Source organism: Lynx rufus, unplaced genomic scaffold, assembly GCF_022079265.1.
Source record: "Lynx rufus isolate CCGP_SWC_20201006 ecotype Redwood Valley unplaced genomic scaffold, mLynRuf1.p SCAF_2, whole genome shotgun sequence".
Classification (NCBI taxonomy): Eukaryota; Metazoa; Chordata; class Mammalia; order Carnivora; family Felidae; genus Lynx; species Lynx rufus.
This window is the reverse complement of record NW_025814834.1, coordinates 120,039,189-120,059,076: the sequence shown is the minus strand read 5'-3', so window position 1 is coordinate 120,059,076 and position 19,888 is coordinate 120,039,189. Positions and strand designations below refer to the sequence as shown.

General features: G+C 44.2%; 1 protein-coding gene across 2 annotated transcripts; it reads right to left on the bottom strand.

Annotated features, from left to right (window-relative positions):
- Window positions 1-1,805: 1,805 nt before the first annotated feature.
- HMGCS2 (3-hydroxy-3-methylglutaryl-CoA synthase 2) lies at window positions 1,806-18,313 on the bottom strand. 2 transcript variants are annotated; one of them, XM_047085776.1, is made up of 9 exons: window positions 18,210-18,313; window positions 13,452-13,906; window positions 9,854-9,979; window positions 9,102-9,266; window positions 7,498-7,663; window positions 5,502-5,672; window positions 4,096-4,202; window positions 3,377-3,502; window positions 1,806-1,912 (listed from the first exon to the last, which is right to left on the bottom strand). In XM_047085776.1, exons 1-9 carry the CDS (start codon window positions 18,311-18,313, stop codon window positions 1,806-1,808), a joined length of 1,527 nt encoding a protein of 508 aa, XP_046941732.1. The 2 variants fall into 2 exon arrangements, with proteins under 2 accessions (XP_046941732.1, XP_046941733.1); XM_047085777.1 differs by lacking the exon at window positions 9,854-9,979.
- Window positions 18,314-19,888: the final 1,575 nt, after the last annotated feature.

The following is a 19,888-nucleotide window of genomic DNA, read 5'->3' as shown; positions in this document are numbered from 1 at the left end:
TTGGGGTGCCTGGGTGGTTCAGCTGTGCTGACAGCTCAGAGCCTGGACCCTGCTTCGGATTCTGGGTCTCCCTCTCTTTCTGCCCCTCTCCCACTTGCACTCTGTCTCTGTCTCTCTCTCAAAAATAAATACACGTTAAAAAAAAATAATAATAAAAAAAAGAGCAGGCTGGCAAGGCTGGATGGTGACGAGACGGAGCTCCCCAGAGCACCACACTGACATAAAATCTAACTCAGCTAAAATTTCATTGTGGTAGGTTCCTCGCTTGTACGAGTTATCAGCATGAGAGAGACGACAACAGGAGCCCCAGCTTTCCTCTTCAGAGGCATCATGTTTATGGATCGTGATGGGAAGGGAGCCTAATTCGGAAACTCTCCTTTGAAAGTCCCAAATTTTTCTGTCTCTCTCCTTTTTTTTTTTTAATTAATTAATTAATTTTTTTGAGAGAGAACAAGAGTGAGTGGGGGAGAGGCAGAGAGAGAGGGAGACAGAGAGAATCCCAAGCAGGCTCCACACCATCAATGCAGAGCCTGATGCGGGGCTCGAACTCATGAACCGTGAGATTGTGACCCGAGCCGAGGTCGCACGCTTAGCCGACTGGGCCCCCCAGGCGCCCCCCTCTCTCTCTTTCTGATGCCTGAACTAGCTTGACACATGCAGCTGTCTCCTCTTTGCCATTGACTTGCCCGTAAGAATCAGACTGCAAACAAGCAAGCCAGCAACCAGTGACCCCAAGGCAGTGCCAAAGTCTGTGACCCTGCTCGCTGAGCTCGTGGGTCCACCACACCCTGCTGGCCTGGCCTGGCAGGCCCCTTGTCCACCTCGCCTGGCACTTCACATCCCCACAGGGGAGGCCAGGCTGTGTGAACCGAGGACATCTGCATCCTGTGGTCTTGCTGCTTTATCCGCATATCTCCTTTCCCCGCGGGCTTCCTCTTCTTCCCTTGCTCCACACCTTGTCCTTCGCAAACCTTTTTACCCTTCTTCCTTCATCTACCAAAGGAGGGAAACCATACACGTGCACACACAGGAAGTGTTTGGGGATTGCATTTATTGAGATTTATGGGTCGTTGCAGAAATTGCTTCTCCCTCCTCCATTCTCCATTTTACCAACTTGCAAGATAAACCGAAGGCAGATGTCTGAGTCCATGAGCTATAAGATTCTAAATCAGAATTCTTGATTTTCCTTTTAAAAACACCCAGAGAAGTCTCCCATGCCCCCTTCTCAGGCAGTCCTCTGGCAGGAACCCTTCTGTCCTCCCCCCTCCATCCCCTGCTGAGTTTCCACACCTCACCCCTTCCTCCCCAGGAAGGACTACATGGTGAGGCTCCCGTCCACCCAAGCTTCTGGCTCCAGCAGAATCCCCAGCACCCTGTTTCTTCATGGATCTGCCCCCAACACACCAGCGAGTACCTTTCCTGAAGCCACTCATCTTTGTTACTGGTCTGTCCCCGCTGGAAGAACAAGTCCCACAGGCTCAGGTTCACAGCCTGCTTCCCCTCATAGATGCTAACTTGGTTTCTGCCAAGCTTCTAGGAGACCTTCCCCTGGTGAGCAGATTGGGTAAACCAGTTGCCCCCCCCCTTTTTTTTTGACATTCCCAAGTTTCAAGCACGGCCCTTCCCCAGCTCTAGTCTTTCCAAGGCAAAGAGCCCCAACAGTTTGACGTGGTCCTCGTGGTACAAACTCCCCACCTCTGATCACCTTGGAGCTACGGATCCAGTCTGGCCTGGTGACACTATCGGAACTGCATCTGAAGAGGAAAAGCTCTGTGCCACCAGCCCTGCAGAATCACTCACCACCTTTAGACCGGTCGCCGGGCGTACTTGCGACGATGTAGCTCATCCACTTGCTCCAGGTACCAGGTGCCTGGGAACAGGCTGCTTATGTCACCAGGTGGTGAGAAATTCACTGTGGAGGGAGCAGAAGCAATGCTTAGGGAAGGCTGCATGGGGGTGGGGAAGAGACAATAGTCTGGGGATGCCTTCATGGTGAAGCTGTCCTGGCTGTGCTGCAAGGGTCTGTGAGGCCACCTGTTACCTCCCCCCCCGACAGAGCCCCGGACCAGCCCAAGAACCAGAAGCAGCCATCTTGAATCTAGTATTTGGCTTGCCTATTAGAACTTTTCCTCAAGGAGTATGACCTTTCCCTACAGTAAGCTCACCCTTCCTCTATTGAAGTCCTCATCATGTCCTTTTGTCAATGCTATCTGGCTTGAGGTATGTGTGCCTTTGAGCTTCCTGGCTTCTAACAGACACTTCCTTCCTAGCCCTAAATTCTCTGGATCTGATGCTTTGTAGTATTTCTGTTCTTTGTCTGTCAGCATTCATCTTGGGTCCTGTTTTTATTTTGCTTTTCTTCTTTATTCTAACATGTCCCCTGTTGCAGACATGCAGACTACTAGGTCTAAAGTTTTCCAGAACGTTCCCATTTCTGTGAATTCTGTGTCCTTTTCATATCACACTACAAGCCATGTGTCCCAAGTCTTTGAGAAAATATGTTTTGTTCTGGTACTGTTTTTAAAACCACTGCCTGAGTGGCTAGTCGGTTAAGCATCTGACTTCGGCTCAGGTCATGATCTCATGGCTCATGAGTTCAAGCCCATATTGGGCTCTGTGCTGACAGCTCAGAGCCTGGAGCCTGCCTGGGTCTCCCTCGCTCACTGCCCCTCCCCCGCTCGTGCTCTGACTCTCTCTCTCTCAAAAATAAATAAACATTAAAAAAATTTTTTAAACCACCATCTGGTCTTTTGAGTTGTAACTTTAGCTTTTGTCTTTTTTTCCTTTGTTGCTTTTTTTGGGGGGGGGGGGCAATACTTTTTTTTAATGTTTCTTAGGGAAAGGGGGCAGGTAGGCAGAGATAGTAATATCTGTTGATAGCTTATTTATATACATTAATTCATTTAATCAATTGGCAATCCTGCAAAGCTGGTAATGACTTTAGAATGAGACAACTGAGTAAGATTTCAATAGTTTCCCCAAAGAGAAAGAGCTGATGTTTGTCACAGGTCAGTTTAGATTGGAATATCCAGCTCCAAAGTCTGGGTTCTTTCACCTGTTACACAGATAGCAGTTTTCAAGACCACGCATCTAGTACCCTTGGGACTACACTGTCCTGTATCCTGTTTTGAGTGGGTAGCTACAGTCTATCCTGGGAAGTTACATGCTGCCTCCCCCCTCTTCTCTACTCTGCCAAATGCTTCCCCACTCAATTCTTGCACCCTTAGACATAACAGATTTTCTCCCCATCATATCATAGGCATATTTGCGCTGGCCCGCTGTAGTCCAGACTTCCGATGAATCCCCAGCTCTCTGCCCCTGGCATGGAATCTGAGAACAAAAATCTCTCTCTTTCTCTTCCTGCCCTTTTTCTTACCCTTATGGTAGAATTGTTCTCTTTGGTCCATTATTTCTGTGAACTCCTCGGGAGACATACGCTTCCGGGAGGCGAGGCGTTTTGGCAGGTTTGAGACACTGGACACCAGCTTCTCCAGGGGGGATCCTGGGAGACAATGGCCAGACTGTTAAATCTACTTCACGGTCATTATCACTGCTGCTGACCATGAGTCCGATAGACAGTGAGGTTCTGTGAAAGTTCAGACCCTGAAGGAAAGTGTTGTGTGTGGCAAGAAATGATAAAGGTCAGCAAACATAATGTTAGCAAAACATACAAGCAAACACATTCATCCAGTCAAGGTATGTCCCACATAGTGCTTACGTGTGCACCCCTGATCACATCTGACGTAAAATAATCAGCAAATATTTATTGGATATCTCAGACCCACCAACTTCCCTTTAACCGGTTGTGACAAATGACCATTGATTACTTCTTGCCTCGTCCATTTGCTGGAACGACCTGACTTGTTCCCCCGTTTTCGCCTTTGTTTCTCTTCAGTCTAGTCCAAGTAAGAGCCAGGCAAATGCTTCAACTACATAAGTTAGACAAACTTACTCCATTGCTTAAATCCCTTTAGGGAGTTCCTTGGCTTTTAATCGCAACATCCTTCTGTCAAGATAGGAGCCTCAGTAGGGATGAGGCAGAGCGTGGTTTCTTTTACCAGATGAATCTTACCAGAAGTGCCTGATAGAACTCACCTGGAGAAGCATCCTGGGACACTCGAAATGAAAAAAAACTCGCTGCCAAGCCAGAGCCGTAAGAGAAGGCCCCAATCCTGGAGCCAGCCAAGTCTTGGGCAGAGTGCCTGCAGGGAAAGAAATCAAAACCCCAGAAATGTATTGGCATTATACTCTGCACTTCAAATAAGCCACCAACCTATCGGCCCCATCTAGTCAACCTCTTGCAAGTAGAAATGGGCTCCAGGCTCTCTACGCAAATAGGGACTTTTGGAAGACCCTGGGGATAGGCCCAGAGAGAAGAAAATCTGCCGGGAGGAGAGCAACTAAAATCCAAGCTACCGAAGGCACAATGAGCATAACGGAATTTGGGGGTATGAAAGGGGCTCCTTCTCACCTATGAGGACAAGATGAATTCAGTGAACTCGGAAGTTTGGAGGTCAGACCAATTCAAGGCTTCCATGTTTGCTGGTAATGTTTCACCACGTGTAACTTTTTTATCATCCCCTCATCAGTAATAATTTGATTGAGTTCATATATATATATATATATATATATACACATTTATATATATCCTATGTTATATGCAGGTACTATAGTACAGGTATCGCCTTATAAAACCCACAAAATAGAATAGCAACAGAAATACCAAATAACATCTGAGCAATTGCTGAACACTACTGTTTCAATTCTTAAAAAAAAATCTTTTTTAATGTTTATTTATTTTTGAGAGAGAGAGTACAAGCGGGGGAGGGGCAGAGAGAGAGGGAGACACAAAATCCGAAGCCGGCTCCAGGCTCTGAGCTGTCAGCACAGAGCCCGACATGGGGTTCGAACTCATGGACCATGAGATCATGACCTGAGCCAAAGTCAGAAGCTTAACCGACTCAGCCACCGAGGTGCCCTTAATTCTTCTAGACATTTAACACTCATCAAACCCCAAAAAGGTAGGTATTATTAGTGTACACATTTTATAGATGGGGAAAGTGAGGCACACAGAGGTTAAGTATTTTTCCAAGGTCAAAGCTGATAAGTGGTATTTGAACCTAGGTTGCAGGTTCTACAGCTTGACTCTTAACCACCAGTTAAGTGCTCTCTAACTCAGTGGAGTGCTGTGTACTCTCTTCCTAAGTACAGAGATTTCAAATGGATGGATAAAAACATGCACAAAAGTGCTCCTGTATACTTGCTGCATCCGGGCAGGTCTTGCACATCCCTTGACATCATACAACATCACGTTGGAGACCATTGTTTAATACCGATAGTAAAGCTGCCTATACATATACTTTTGAAACAAGTTTCTTTCATTCTCTCTCCTTCTTTCTTTCCTTCCTTACAAATTTCTGAACTAGAAGAGGAACCAAACTTGGTTGACCCCTCTGACCGTGGGTTGGGAGGGAGATGGTGGGACCAGACATAGTACTCACTGGGACAGAAGGGAGGCCAAGCACCCATACAGCGATGAGGTGTATGTATTCCCGTTGTGCGTGGAGAGGTAAAGGGAGGCCTTGGTTTTCTTGTTGAACATGTCCAGAGAGGCCTTTTGAAGTGCCTTATCCAGGTCCTTGTTGGTGTAGGTGTCTTCCAGCTTTAGCCCCCTGGGAGGCGGCCAGAAAAACAGGCCAGGTGAGACAGCATAAGAGGGGAGGGAAGTAACAGCTTCTGGAAAGAAGACTTTGGGGCACGTGTTTTTATTATAAAATACTAGGAAATACAGACAAGCACAAAGAAAAACGATGTCACTAAGAGTCCTACCATTCAGAGAGAGCACTTAGGTCATACTGTTCTTGCGGAATACATCCTGCTTTCATATAGTTAAGTGGAAAATAAAATCATGCTATGCATTCTACTCATCATGCTTCCCTGGTTAATTTTCCCCATGACATTAAATCGTCTTCCATAACATTATTTTTAAAGGCTGCAGAACGAGTCATGGTACAACATGCCCTACCTTAACTACTCTCCCCACGCCTGTCCCCCAGTGAAAACACTACAACAAAGAGCTACCTATTCCCTTAAACATGTGGATTTACTGAACCAAAAGGTGTGCACCTCTTCAAGGCCTTTGCTTTGTGTTTTCCTATTTCTCCCCAATGTCCTTGTGTCAGTTGACACGTCCATGGTTGCCTGTCTTCCCGGAGCCTTGTCACTTCTGGGTGTTCAAATTTTAAAACAGCTATGTAAGGAAAATGGTAACTCGCTTAGATTTGTTGCCACTGAGTGCACATGTTGAAAAATAGGATTATGTGCATTTCTTCTTTGAGGAAATTTCTGGTCCATATCTTTTTCTCCATTTTCTATCAGGGTGTTTATCTTATTGTTGATGAGGCTTTCATATATTAAAGACAGTAAACTATTACCTTTGGTGTATATTAGAATTTTGTTTTTCATGGGACAGAAACACTACTTCTAAGACATGGATCTAAGACATGGGTCTTAGAAGCAGTGTTTGTGCTAATTTTGATATTTTAGTTAGTGGTGAGGTTAGTAGGGGCAGTAGGTTAGCAGTAGGGGCAAGTGTTGGTAGAATACACAAAAACCTGAAAAAAAAACAGCTACCAAGAATAAAAGGGAATATTTTCTTCCCAGTGGGAACTGTATATTGAAGAGTCTTCTTTTCTAAATGTCTTGGAGTGATGCCTCAATAAATAGTACTCTTCTAAGGGGGTGAACTAGACTATCTCCATTTCATAGGTGGAGGATATTGAGGCAACAAGTGAGACATTAAACCAAAGGCAAGTGAGAATGAGGCCTGACGCTCCTGAAGTTGCCATCCCATACTGTGATTATCTGCTTCTAGGTGTTTCTGTAAGATCCTCAAGGCAGGGACCAGGGAGTCACATTCATTTTGGTGTCCTTAGAGTTTAGTATGATGCCTGATGCATAGCTGATGTTCATAAAATGTTTTTTTGACTTGGGACACCTGGGTGGCTCCGTCGGTTAAGTTTTGGACTTCGGCTAGGGTCATGATCTCACGGTTTGTGGGTTCGAGCCCCGGTTCAGGCTCCATGCTGACAGCTCAGAGCCTGGAGCTGCTTCAGATTCTGTGTCTCTCTCTCTCTCTGCCCCTTGCCCGCTCATGTTCTGTCTCCCTTTCTCTCAAAAATAAATAAACATTAGAAATTTTTTTAAAAAATGTTTCTTGACTAAATGATTTAGCCACACTCCCTTTCCCCTTTTTTTTCTTATTCTCTGAAGCTTCTTATAGCCACTTGATCTCGAGGTGCTGGCAAACGCCCTGTGCTCCCTGAGATAAAAGGAGGAGGGCGCTATGCAGACCATTACCCAATAACTCGTGGACTGTGTGTCATTTGTATTGTGTTGGAGGATTGCCCCTATTCCTCCCATGGCTGCCTAGACGTGCAGAAACCTCCTCCTTCCTCAGCCCTCATGAACCTCTAGGTTCCCCCAAAGAGGACTCACCTGAAGTCCTCCAGCCCCTTATACAGGCTGGTCTTCACGTTGCTGCTGGCTGACAGGAAGTCATTGAACATCAGGCGAGCCAGAGATTTCTGGACCATCTTGCAGAAGGGTGCGTGAAAGATCATAAACTGTAAGTCATCGAGAGTGAAAGGCCGATCGATGCCAGCTGGAAGAGGAAATGTGAAAGCAAGGATGTGCCATGGCAGATGAGCCATTTAGACCTGTGTCCCGCGACCTAAGTGTGCTGAGGGACTCACAGCCTCCAGCAACCCACATGGGTTTGTTCATTCACTTAATGAGCATTCTGATAAGCACTTACTTATAAAGAAAGAAGTGAGAGAAACAAATATTTTCTTCCTCTCTACTGTTGCCAACCTTTCTGACAGATAATTCCTCCAAATCAAACTACTGTTGCATTACTTTCTCTATTTTTCAGAGGAGGAAACAGAGTCTCTAAAATATGAAGCTAGGGCATGTGTCCAAGATTACCCATCTTGAAAATGGCTGACTTTGGATTTAGGTTCTGATGTCTCTGACTCTACACCCCAGACTGTCTCTCTCACTCCGAGGAGGAGGCCAATGTGCCCTCTGCCCTTAGGAGTGTTTATAATTTAGTGCTGAGAGTCAAAGCAGCATCAATCAAATTTCGTAGGAGGTTAAGGAGCAAAATTAGAATGCCAAAAGGATTCCGAGCTGGTGAGAGTAATTAGCCAAGAGCGATTTTATAGTGGACGGGAGGTAGAGAGGTCCAGGTGGACTGCTTAACCCGTGGGGTCAGTGGCAGCTGGCATTCCTCTCAGCATGGTGGAAAGGGTCAAGAAGTGGCTCCTTAGGCCACCCCTAGAGCATCCGTGCTCTGACACTTCTGTACATGCTTTTTCCTACACTGATGCTTGTCTGGGCAGGAGTACGCAGTTAAGAACCCTTGTATTTTCTTTAAAGTAGATTGCTCTGTATTTTTAAGCTGAAGTTTGTTTCTTTTCTGATTACAAAAGTGGTACATGTTTTCTTAGCAGGAAAAGTCAGAAACTAAAGGTGAAAATAAAATTAACTTGTAACACTACCATCCAAAGACAAATCACTAATACGTTAGTGTACCAAAAATAGAGGTCAGATTTTTCAACACTAATATGTTAGTGTACCAAAAATAGAGGTCAGATTTTTCAACATCAACCAGACTTTAAGAGGTAGCAAACTACAAATCATGAGTCAAATCACTCCTGGCTTCAACAGAAACAAATCCTAGCCCCAGTAGGAGGTGGTTATTCTGACTCACCACAGTACCTCCCCAGGTGGCTGACACCCACTGGTTTCCTACTGGTGGCTTTGGTTCTGAATTGCTTCCTTTCTTTCATTTAACTTCATACTTGAATTTGGATGGCTTCCAGATGGACTTAAGCATAGACCCATGGAAGGGTGTCAAAGGAAGGGTACTTTCACTCTCGATGACTTACAGGGTGTCAAAGGGTGTCAGAGGAATTACATGAAGCAATTCTCTTGAGATCATTTTTGGAGGAGAGAAGAAACCTTGTCTTAAGCTTTTAGGACAAACCCTTGGCCCCATGGAAATAGAGTCCCCATTTTCTACCCTCTGAGCCCCATACCTTGCTTCCACTGGTTCTGGATTTTTTGACGGTATAATGTGTAACATCTGTCCAAGGCCTGTAGGTAGCACTGGATGGAGAGCTTCCCATCCACCATTGGGTACTCTGTAGCCCCATCTGGTTTGTAGAAGTCGTATACGTTCTCCATGTGGGTTCCCCTAAGCCCTGGCAAAGCACACAGAGGGATTCAGGACTGTACAATGCAGTCCCCACAGAGCAGAGAGGATAGGGGAACCATGTGCCAATAATTTCTTGGTCTTCCTCTGTCTCATGCTCAAGCCTGAACCCACTCAACATCCCTCACACATTCAAAGGAAGTGGAACAGATTGTTGCTCTTATAGCATGAGATGTATATTTCCCTTTCCATACCTATACAGGCTTAAAGTCTGGAATAGATGCCAAAAGTCTCAAGGGAGAACCTTTCTCCTCATACCCAATTATCTTCTTTCATATTCAGTTGCCAGTGTAGCTCCTTAAAGGTCCTCATCTACAGCATCAATGCCACTCGTTCCATGCATCATTATCCCCATGTGTGATTGTGCAGAAGAGGAAAGCTCACCGATCCCTCTTTTCCCTTCCTCCCTGCCCTTTGCTCCCCAGTACATACAGCCTTTTGAAGGCAAGCAATGTCATCCTCAAATCCATACTTTAGCTCTGCATAGTGAGTATGCCAGTTTGGGATTGGGAGCTATGTATTTGACTATGCCATGCACAGTCTCTTTGTACCACATATCCACAGTTTATCACAGACCTCTCTCGAGGGCCAGAGGGGCCTTGGGTCCAACCAGCATGGCCATGGCTCCAGCCCCACCTGTGGGACGAGCGTTACCACTGGGATAGACTGCAATGTCTCCACAGACCACCATTGCATAGCGACCTGTAATGAGAGACAAGACATAATTATCACTACCAAATCTTGAGTAGATGGGGTGCTTTCTATGACCCAGGCACAATTTTAGGTAATGAAGATAGACCAGTGAACAAAAACAAATATCCCTGCTCTCACAATAAGCCTATATATCAGGTACAGTTATTCCCTCTTTATAGACAAAGAAATTGAGGCCCAAGGAACTTAAGTCACTTGGCCAAGGCACACAGCTAATAGATAGTGTGATAAGGATTTAGGGTCAGGATTCCAACACAAATTCATTGAAACCCAAGAACCTTCTTTTAAGAATTCGAACAACTCCCAACTCCATCCCCAACAACAAAAATATCGTTTTATATATAGTTTATATATAGTTTGGAAACTATAAAAAAAAGTATTTAGAAGCTGTTAAAGAAAAGATTAATAAATTTGGCTATCTAAAAATTCAAACTTTTTATCAGAAACAAGCTCAGACAGGGGTGCTTGGGTGGCTTAGTCGGTTGGGTGTCCGACTTCGGCTTAGGTCATGATCTCACGGTCCGTGAGTTTGAGCCCTGCGTCAGGCTCTGTGCTGACAGCTGAGCCTGGAGCCTGTTTCAGATTCTGTGTCTCTGTCTCTGCCGCCCGCCCCATGCTCTGTCTCTGTCTCTCTCAAAAATAAATAAACATAAAAAAAAAAAAAGAAACAAGCTCAAACTGGGGACATATTTACAATATTTAAAATCAACAAAAAGCTATTTTCTTTCATTTATAAAAGTCTCATAAAAAAAACAAGGTATGTAATAGGAGAATGGCCAATGAACATCCCAAAAAATATCGAAGTTCTCTTATAATGAAAAAAAAAGACAAATTCTTATTTTTCCCTATTAAGTTGACAAAGATTAGAAAGTTTGATAATATGTATTGTAAGAATGTACTTTTTAGTACATCTTGAAGAACAATTTGGCACATTCTATCGAACTTTTATTTATTTATTTTAAAAGTTTATTTATTTATTCTGAGATAGTATGTATGTGTGTGGGAGAGGGACAGAGAGGGAGAGAGAGAATCCCAAGCAGCCTCTGCTCTGTCAGCGCAGAGCCTGATACAGGGTTCAATCTCACTAACCGTGAGATCATGACCTGAGCTGAAATCAAGAGTCAGAGGTTAAACCGACTGAGCCACCCAGATGCCCCTCTATTAAACTTTCAAATCAACATATGAAGCAACTCCATTTCTAAGAACTTATTCTTACCACATTATCACAAGCTATTATACAATGTTCATTAAAACATTTTTTAAAGGGCACCTGGGTGGCTCAATCAATCGGTTAAGCAGCTGACTTTGATTTCAGCTCAGGTCATGATCCCAGGGTTGTGGGATTGAGCCCTCCATTGGGTTACACACTAAGCATAGAGCCTGCTTAAGATTCTCTCTCTCTCCCTCTGCCCCTCTCTCCCACTTGCAGGCTCTCTCTCTCTCTCTAATTAAAAAATAAAACATTTTTGTATAATTGTAAAAAATACACAGTCTAAAGATCTATCAATATGGGACCAATTAAATAAAGTTTGGCATATTCATCAATAGAATATTATAAGGCTTTTCAAAGATGAAGTAGACCTTATATATATTGATATAAAATGACCTCTAAGACATCATGGAGATGAGGAATAATATGTACAATGTTAAAAACTAAAACTGAATACTTATGTGTATGCTTGGAAGTACATAGAAAAATTCTGGAAGAATATATAGAAACCGTTAGCGTGAAATTCTGGAAAGTGATAATGGGGTGTCGAAAGGGAACTTTTTCTTCACTGTCCACTCTTTTGTGTATGTGTATATTTTTTAATTATAAATTTCAGTTACTTTCACTAAAGAAAAAAAAAGAGCAAAAATTGAAGTCTGCTGGACAATCTGAGGCTATATGACTTTTTCCTTCCCTCATACCCTACTGTCTCTCTGGAGTGATTCTGAAATTCCTGGTAAGTCCCAGAACCATCTCTGTCCATCTGAGGGACCCCAGGTGGAACGTTGGCCAGGTCAAAGCAGAAATCCCACCTACACTGATTTTGTCTAGTCTTGGTGGTTGCCATTAGGCTAAAGTTTAAATACGCTTTTGTTTTGATACAAAATGATTCACATCTCAATAGTTTTTTTTTCCTCCCTCTGACCAAGACATCATGTTAAAGAAGGATACCCTCCTGTGGAGTATGCTGCCACTCAGCAGAATCTACTCATTTGAAATGACATGCTTGAAGCTTATGATATTCCTGAACAAGGTTCTGAGTTTTGGTTAAAGGTTCTGAGTTTTGGTTGGTGAGTGTCCCTTGCCCTTCATTCCTATTCTCCAACTAAATGCTTGACTGGAAATATTGGTGATGACAGGAGTAGGGGTTGCTGGACAGGCAATAATATAAGCGCCAAGTAGGAGAAGCGTTGTAAGAACAGATTTGATGATGTAGGGGCTGGGACATCCCAAGTCAATGGAACCTTTGATGGTGAGGCTACACAGAACAGTCAGAATCAATACTGAATGGATGTGTGAATTGCACTGCCATGCTGTGTGATCAGAGGCAAAGAGTTCAACTCTTGTTGGCCTCTCTTTAAATAAAGAATATTTGATTAGATAAACTTTAAGTTCCCTGCCAACATTAAGACTTTACAATTAATGTTAATTATGGTTTCTGCAGTTTTAAACTCTAGTTTCCAACTTAGTAAATATACTAAGTGCCTTGACAGAAATGTTCTTTCACAGCTCTGTGGATCTCTTCTACAGTCTTTTTACCATCCCTGCAAGGCAGGTCACCAAATAAGAACTCTGAGGCTCAAAGTGGTTAAGGGACTTGTCAACAATGATCAACAGAGCTAGGTTTCAAACTCTCAACTTGTTCTGTTTCTCTTGGACATTTTCTTGCTATCACAAAAGGTGTTCATCCTCTAATACATCATTGAGGGAAAATATAAGTAAGAGACAGGATAATGTTCGTATGTTAAGCAAAAAACAATTTCCTAGTAACCAGGAAAGGGAGAAAGAGAAGAAATACTCTGTGTACTAGTGTATCCTGTGATTCTCTGGGTCTATTTCTACCAGGGTGTCTTCCCTTAACATCTAAACTTGTACAAATTTCTGTCTCTCAGAGGCTAAAGAGAAGCTTACAAGAAAGAGGAATATATTGGGTTTGGTTTGGCATCTCACCCCTGCCACACTCTATGTGTAAGATATTGGACCCTCCATTTTTTCACCGATAAACTAGGCATCAAAATCACTTCCTAGGCTGTTGGAAGTGAATGGCTATGTGAACATGCTGCCTAATTAACAGTATAAAGCTATACAAGTCTAAGCAGTTATCATCATTGTAGTTGTTGATGACAGCAGCAGCTGTATAAATGAGTTGTCCTTCATTCCCTGATGAAACCACTGGGGAAATGGAGAAAGAAAACTGAGGATCCAGCCTTGAACCCAGCTCCTGTCTTACACGAGGTTTCAGGCAGCACCTACCATCCCAGGAGCTGGACTCTACCCAGTTGGCAGCATTGAAGAGGGAGGCAGTGCCACCGTAGCAGGCATTGGTGGTATCTATGCCCTCAATGTCAGTGTTGCCTGAATCCTGGAAGAGCTCCATGAGCACTGTTTTGACAGCCTTGGACTTGTCGATGATGGTCTCAGTGCCCACTTCCAGCCTGCCCACAGAGTCCCACGGGAGCTGCGTGCGTTCCATCAGCTGCTGTACCACCGTCAGGCACAGGGAGTTGATGTCCTCCTGGACTGAGCAGAAGCCCATATGGGTTTGGCCCAAGCCCACTGTGTACCTCCCTGCTTCCACATTGTTATATTTCTCCAGGTCTGTTTGGTCCACATATTGGGCTGGGAAATAGACCTCCAAGGCAAGGATCCCCACATCCTCTGGCCAAGTATCTGTTTTGGCCAAGGGGACAGCAGGAACTGTAGAAAACCTGTAGTGGAGATAACAATCAAAATCTTACAAGTTGTCTCCAGCCAGTCTTCTCAAAATATAACACAGCAATTATTTCATCCATTTTTCCTGCATTTTGAAGCTATGTTGTCAAATGAATGCAAATTTGAGATGGTTATCTTTCTGTAACCATTTGACTCTCTTATCCTTATTAGATGTCCCTCTTTATCTTTGTGATATTTCTTCCATAAGGTCTACTTTTCCTGATGTTAAGAAAGCTGCCTTCTTTTTGTTTTTTTTTATTACTGTTTTCATGGTATATCTTTTGCTGTCCTTTTATACTTTTAACTTCTTAGGGTCTTTATATTCAAAACATATCTCTTCTAAACAGCACATAGTTAGGTCTTTTTTGTTTGTTTTTTAACAAGTCTTACAATATTGATGCTTTAGTTGGAGTAACTAGTCCAATTATATTTATTGTGATGACTAATATAGATGGGATTAAATTTATTATCTCACTATTTATTTCCATTTCTCTCATATGGACTTTGTTTCTTTATTTCTTCTTTCCTGTATTCTTTTGGATTAAGCAAGTATTTATTATTATTCCATTTTATCCCCTCTTTTCCATTTAGCAATGACCTCAGAGAGATTACAATATACATGCTTGGTTTATTGTACTCTAACTTAAATTAATCCTTCTACTTTCTGAACAGTGAAAAACCATACTTTAGTTTAACTTCATTTATCCTCTCCCTCCCTTTGAGCTATTATTGTGATATGGTTTACTTCTACACATGTTATAAACCCCATAGGATATAATTTTAAAAATCTCATTCATTTTTAAGGTGCCCCTCTCATTAACCTCCTTCCTCCTTCTTCTTTCTTTTTACTTCACAAGAACACACTTATTGTTTTTCTACTTTTTAAGGCACTTTGATGCTTGATTCCATCCTCTCTGCTTTTCTTGATTGGGCCTCCCAGTATTTACTGAGCACATCCCACACAATGTTCTTGATGCCCAGTAGTGAAGACGACATCCTTTGTGCCCACCAAGAGAGCACAGTCTAATGGAAGAGGCAGGCATTTTACAGCTAAATACATAGTGTAAGAAGCAAATGCTGTGAGAATATGGAAGACAGAGAGAATAATTCTAAATGGAACAGAGAGGAAATGGGGAAGGAGACAGTGGAAGAGGGAAGAGATAATCTGTTTCTTTCCTGGACCTACCCACCTTGCTTTAATCCTGACTGCTAATATCCCTGGTGAAATTCTGGAGTTTCTCCTTCCAGCTACAAGTACAGAGCTCACCAGGTCCACCTCCATCTGTTCACACACGAAAGTACCTGAAATCCGGTAAATTTAGTGATATTCTTCCTTTTACAGATGGTCAAATCATGGCATACATTGGTGAAGTGATGTGCTCAGAGTACCTTCATAGTTACTCATGTGTTAGAAATACCCTGTCCTTTCACCACCTTGGGTGTCACCAAGGCACTCACGAGGGCCACTAGGGTCCTTTGGCTCATATCTGGCTACAGAATTCCTGACCATGGTGAGGGGCAGAATGGCTCCACAGGCTTATACATTTAGCTGTATGCCGCCAGAACTGTAGCTCAGGTTGAGTGCATTTGTCAGTCATCTTGAGGATTCTGGGCTTCTGGTAAACCCCAGTTCTCCCATCAGAAAGGTCACTTTGAAGTGCTGTGAGGCAAAGTGGGTCACAGGATCACAAAACAGTGAGGCAAAGTATAAATGTTCATCCATTTCTGACAAGAGAGGTTTGGAATTTAGTTATCTACCCTATTTATTTGGTGTTCCTCCCAAATAATTGGAGTTTGTACTATCAAATATTTGTGGAGTATCTTCCCTAGTACATTGGAGCTAATGGTTAGCCAGCACTGGTCTTGTGCTTGGCTAGCTTTCCCCTCAGACTTGGTTTCATTCTGCCTTCTCTAAGCTCCCTTCCTCCCTCTCTTTCCAATTAGAAATCTCAGCTTTCAAGGAAAGGTTCCAAGAATCAGCCACTTGGTAGCTTTTGTAATGATCTTAGTAGGGAGCTGTTTCTGGAAATGGATTCCAGAGCCTTGAAGAAAAGTTAACATGTAGAGGCTTCCAGAAACATCAGACCACTGGAGTTAAGAGGGCCCTTTTAATCTTGCATTTTCTCTAGAGAGTAATCACTTTATTTCATTTAAAACTGGTTTTGTTCTGAGGAGGTTGCTTGGTTCAAGAATATGCATTAAGCTTTTATTTCTTTATTCCATCTCTCCTCCTTCTCTTGTGTTTCAAAATTCACTATTATATGTCAGGCACTGTGCTAGGGAGAGGCTATAGAGGTAGAAAGGAAAGGCAAAAAACAAGAGGAGGTCAAGATTCTTTTTTTTTTAATTTTTTAAAATGCTTTTATTTATCTTTGAGACAGAGAGAGACAGAGCATGAACAGGGGAGGGGCAGAGAGAGAGGGAGACACAGAATCCGAAGCAGGCTCCAGGCTCTGAGCTGTCAGCACAGAGCCCAACGCAGGGCTGAAACTCACAGACCGTGAGATCATGACCCGAGCTGAAGTCGGACAATTAACCGACTGAGCCACCCAGGCGCCCCATGGAGGAGGTCAAGATTCTTGAGGACTTCCTTGACCAGTGGGAGGAATAGACGAAAACATACATATATACATGCACACCCCGACGGAGAGTTAGAATGTGATAAGGGCCTCAAAAGAGATATAGGCAGAATCCCACAGGAGTTTGGAGGAAGCAGAGATTTCTTATGGGTAGAAGGCTCAGGAAACATTTTGTGGAAGAGGCTACATTGGAGATAAACCTTGATGGATGAGTGGAGCTTCTGCTGATGAAGAACTGGAGGTGGGGGGCGGTGGGACGGCAGTCACAGTGGAGGGTGACTGAACACAGTCCCCTCCTGTGGAGTGGAGAGTGGAGGGGATTAGGAACACAGCACAGGAGAAAAGCAGGTGGGGACCATCAAGTGGAAGGCACGATTCTTCCTTAACAGGCAGTGAAGCATAAGCTAAGATGGGAGCAGTTCTTGGGTTAGATTTTGAGCTGGTGTTGTGGAAGGGACAGAAATACAGAGAGACCCATAAAGAAGATTGTTTTTTTTTGTTTGGTTGTTGCTTTTTTTAAAGTAGGCTTCATGCCCAGTGCAGAGCCCGATGCAGGGCTTGAAGTCAAGACTCTGAGACCCAGACCTGGGCTGACTGAGACCAAGAGTTGGATGCTTAATGCTCATCCAGGCCACAGAAAATGGGATGAGCTATGAGTACATCAGAAAAAGGAAATGTGAACAAAGATCCCAAGTGTGAACCAAGGATGCCAGAAGGAGAGGCAGGTTGGTTGAGCTCTGAGGTTTGTCTCTTTCTGGGAAGCCCACTGTTGCTTATTAAAACAAGCACACCCAGGTCAATCCCTTCCTCACAAATACAAAAACAGGTTAAATGCTGAGCTGGGACATTAGACTTGTCTAAAAAGGGTGGGGGAGAATGTGGACAATGGCAGAGAATCAGTAAGAGAATAAGAAGCTTAAGGAGCATCAGCCCTTCTCTACACATTCGTACAGCCAGGTTCCCTGGGTCCCAGGCAAGGGAAGACACTAGATCATAGTCATTTTTCTAAGTATTCATGGAATGCAGTGTGGGAGGAATGGGCTAGTCCCACGGCGCAGTGGGTCCCGAGGTGCTAGCTGTAGTTATTTTACTACCAACGCTGGTAGGCTCCAAGCACATGGGCCAAAGCTGAGGAGTGTTTACAAATAAAAGGTATGCGTGTGTGCTTCTGTGCGCAACCCACTGCGCATGCGCGCACGCACACACACTTATCTTTACATCCCATTTCCCCTTCTCATGAAATCCGAGAGCAGTGAAACATGCTTCTGATCCCCAGTCCATTGGGAATCTTGCTGCAGTGATTGAGGCAGCGGGTGTGACTAACACTGCAGTTGGCACAGAATGCTGTGGGTCTTGGCAGGAGCTCAGGGTAAAGGTGGAAACAGTGGTGGAGAAGAGAATGATGGGGGGTCCCTGGTACTGATATTTCCACTGCTTTGTGCAGCTGGGGGAGTGAAAGATGTCATCATCTGTGAACAACAGGTATCAGAGGTTCGGGATCCGGGAGCTCTGCAGCTGAGGGACCACCTGTTTAGAGAGAAGGTAGCTGAGACCCTAAGGGGTTAACTTGCCTATCCAAGGCTGTGCACAAGCCTTGCCCGCTTTTCACTGGGATTCTACCGAGCTTTTCCTCAAGGCAGGCCCTCTGCCCATCTTTTACTGGTACCACGACCCTTCTCAAAGAGTGGCCTGCACAGTCCCTGGGAACAATGTGACTCACCTTTGGTGGGCTCCTGGGAGAAGGCTAGCAGGTGAGAGCGAGGCTTCCTGCATTGCTTTCTTCACTTGCAAGACCCGCTTCACTGAAGTCAACAGCCGTTGCATTTCCAGAGAAATAAGCAGAAAGCCAGCAATTCACAGTCCTGGGGAGAGTTACCCAGAGGTGCCCCATTAGGCTTTATAGAACTCTGAGATTCCTGCCTCTGGAAGCCCCACCCCTGCTTATCAAGGCTCATTTGGCTTCTAAAACTGGGCCAAAGTTCTCACTCAGAACATGGGGGAGTCGAAGGCAAACATCATCTCTCCAACTTGTATGTAGCTGCCCTGAGCCTGGGCATGTGTGGGGGTGGATGGCTCTGATCCCTCCTTTCTCAGCCTTATTTATAGCCAGCCACGTCATGGGGCTGTGATGGTCCTTTCCGCACATCCTGAGGTAACACCACCTGGCCTGTCTTGGACCCTGGCTTCTCATCTGAGCTATTCTTGCTTATTCCAGAATGCTCTCTGGAGCTAACTGGAGTTAGCAGTTATTATTTTAATATGTTATGCATAATGAGGGACATCTTTCAAAACCAAAAGGATGAATGTTCTAATAGTAGTTGGGAGTGGATGTTGGCACACAGGCAAAGGGCTGGGAGTAGAGAGGATGTGGACTCCGCTCTACCTCTCCTCTCTTTACCATCACTCTTGCACATGTATAGCTCTACACAATTTTCAAGTCAACTTCAAGAGGTGTTGCCATAGAAGTATGGGACCCCCAAAGGGGCTCCCCAGGAAAGGCCCACTTTACAGATGAGGCCAGTGATATTTAGTCAGATGACACGACTTTCCCCAAGACCTAAGTGACAGATTAGGGACTCAACTGTGCCTTTTGACTCCCGATTCTGGTCTTTCCACTCTACTCTTCTACTTCTCCATAAAAAGGCTCCTGCCATCTGACCTTCCAGTGAATTGTTCCCTCCACCCTTCTCTCATGGCACCAGTCTTTCCCTGTATTTTACAAAGGTCACGCATTCATTCATTGGTTCACTCAGTAAACTTCCCTAACTCGACTCTGTGGAAGGCATGGAGAAGAGCCAGAGTGGTTCTTGTTTTAGGGGAATCAGAGGTGACTTCATTTCCCTACAAACAGAGACCTTCCAGAAGTCTAAGTCTCCTGGGTCTTCCATCATGTTTAGATTCTTGCCTCCATACACCTTGGTGCATTACTCCCCTAACCCGATCTCCCCGCTCACTCTGTCACCCGTGCCCCAACACTCAGCCTTTGGCAAAGTTTTGTCATCAGTCAAAATTCTTTATTTCCAATTTCTCTTCTGAAAATGACCTTTGTTTCTTGCTCTGTCTCAACCTACAGCTTTCAAATGGTGGTTGGGCTCTTTGCCAGCCCGGTCATATCCACCCCCCTGCCTCCGTTACTCTAGGTACCACAGTGCTCAGAATAAGGCACATGTCCTCTTTGCTCTGCATTGATACTTCTGGAGAATTTTTCCTCTCCCTCCTCTCAAAAGCCCCACTTTCTTCAAGCCCACACCCTTCCTTCTTTTTTTTTTTTTTTTTTTAATTTTTTTTTTTTCAACGTTTTTTATTTATTTTTGGGACAGAGAGAGACACAGCATGAACGGGGGAGGGGCAGAGAGAGAGGGAGACACAGAATCGGAAACAGGCTCCAGGCTCTGAGCT

Coding starts and splice junctions, on each gene's coding strand:
- HMGCS2 (XM_047085776.1), bottom strand. CDS start 18,313: ATGCAACGGCTGTTGACTTCAGTGAAGCGGGTCTTGCAAGTGAAGAAA. Junction 9,980..13,451: donor AGAGTCCAGCTCCTGGGATG/GTAGGTGCTGCC, acceptor CTCTCATTACAG/GTCGCTATGCAATGGTGGTC. Junction 3,503..4,095: donor GTCCCAGGATGCTTCTCCAG/GTGAGTTCTATC, acceptor ATTGTCTCCCAG/GATCCCCCCTGGAGAAGCTG.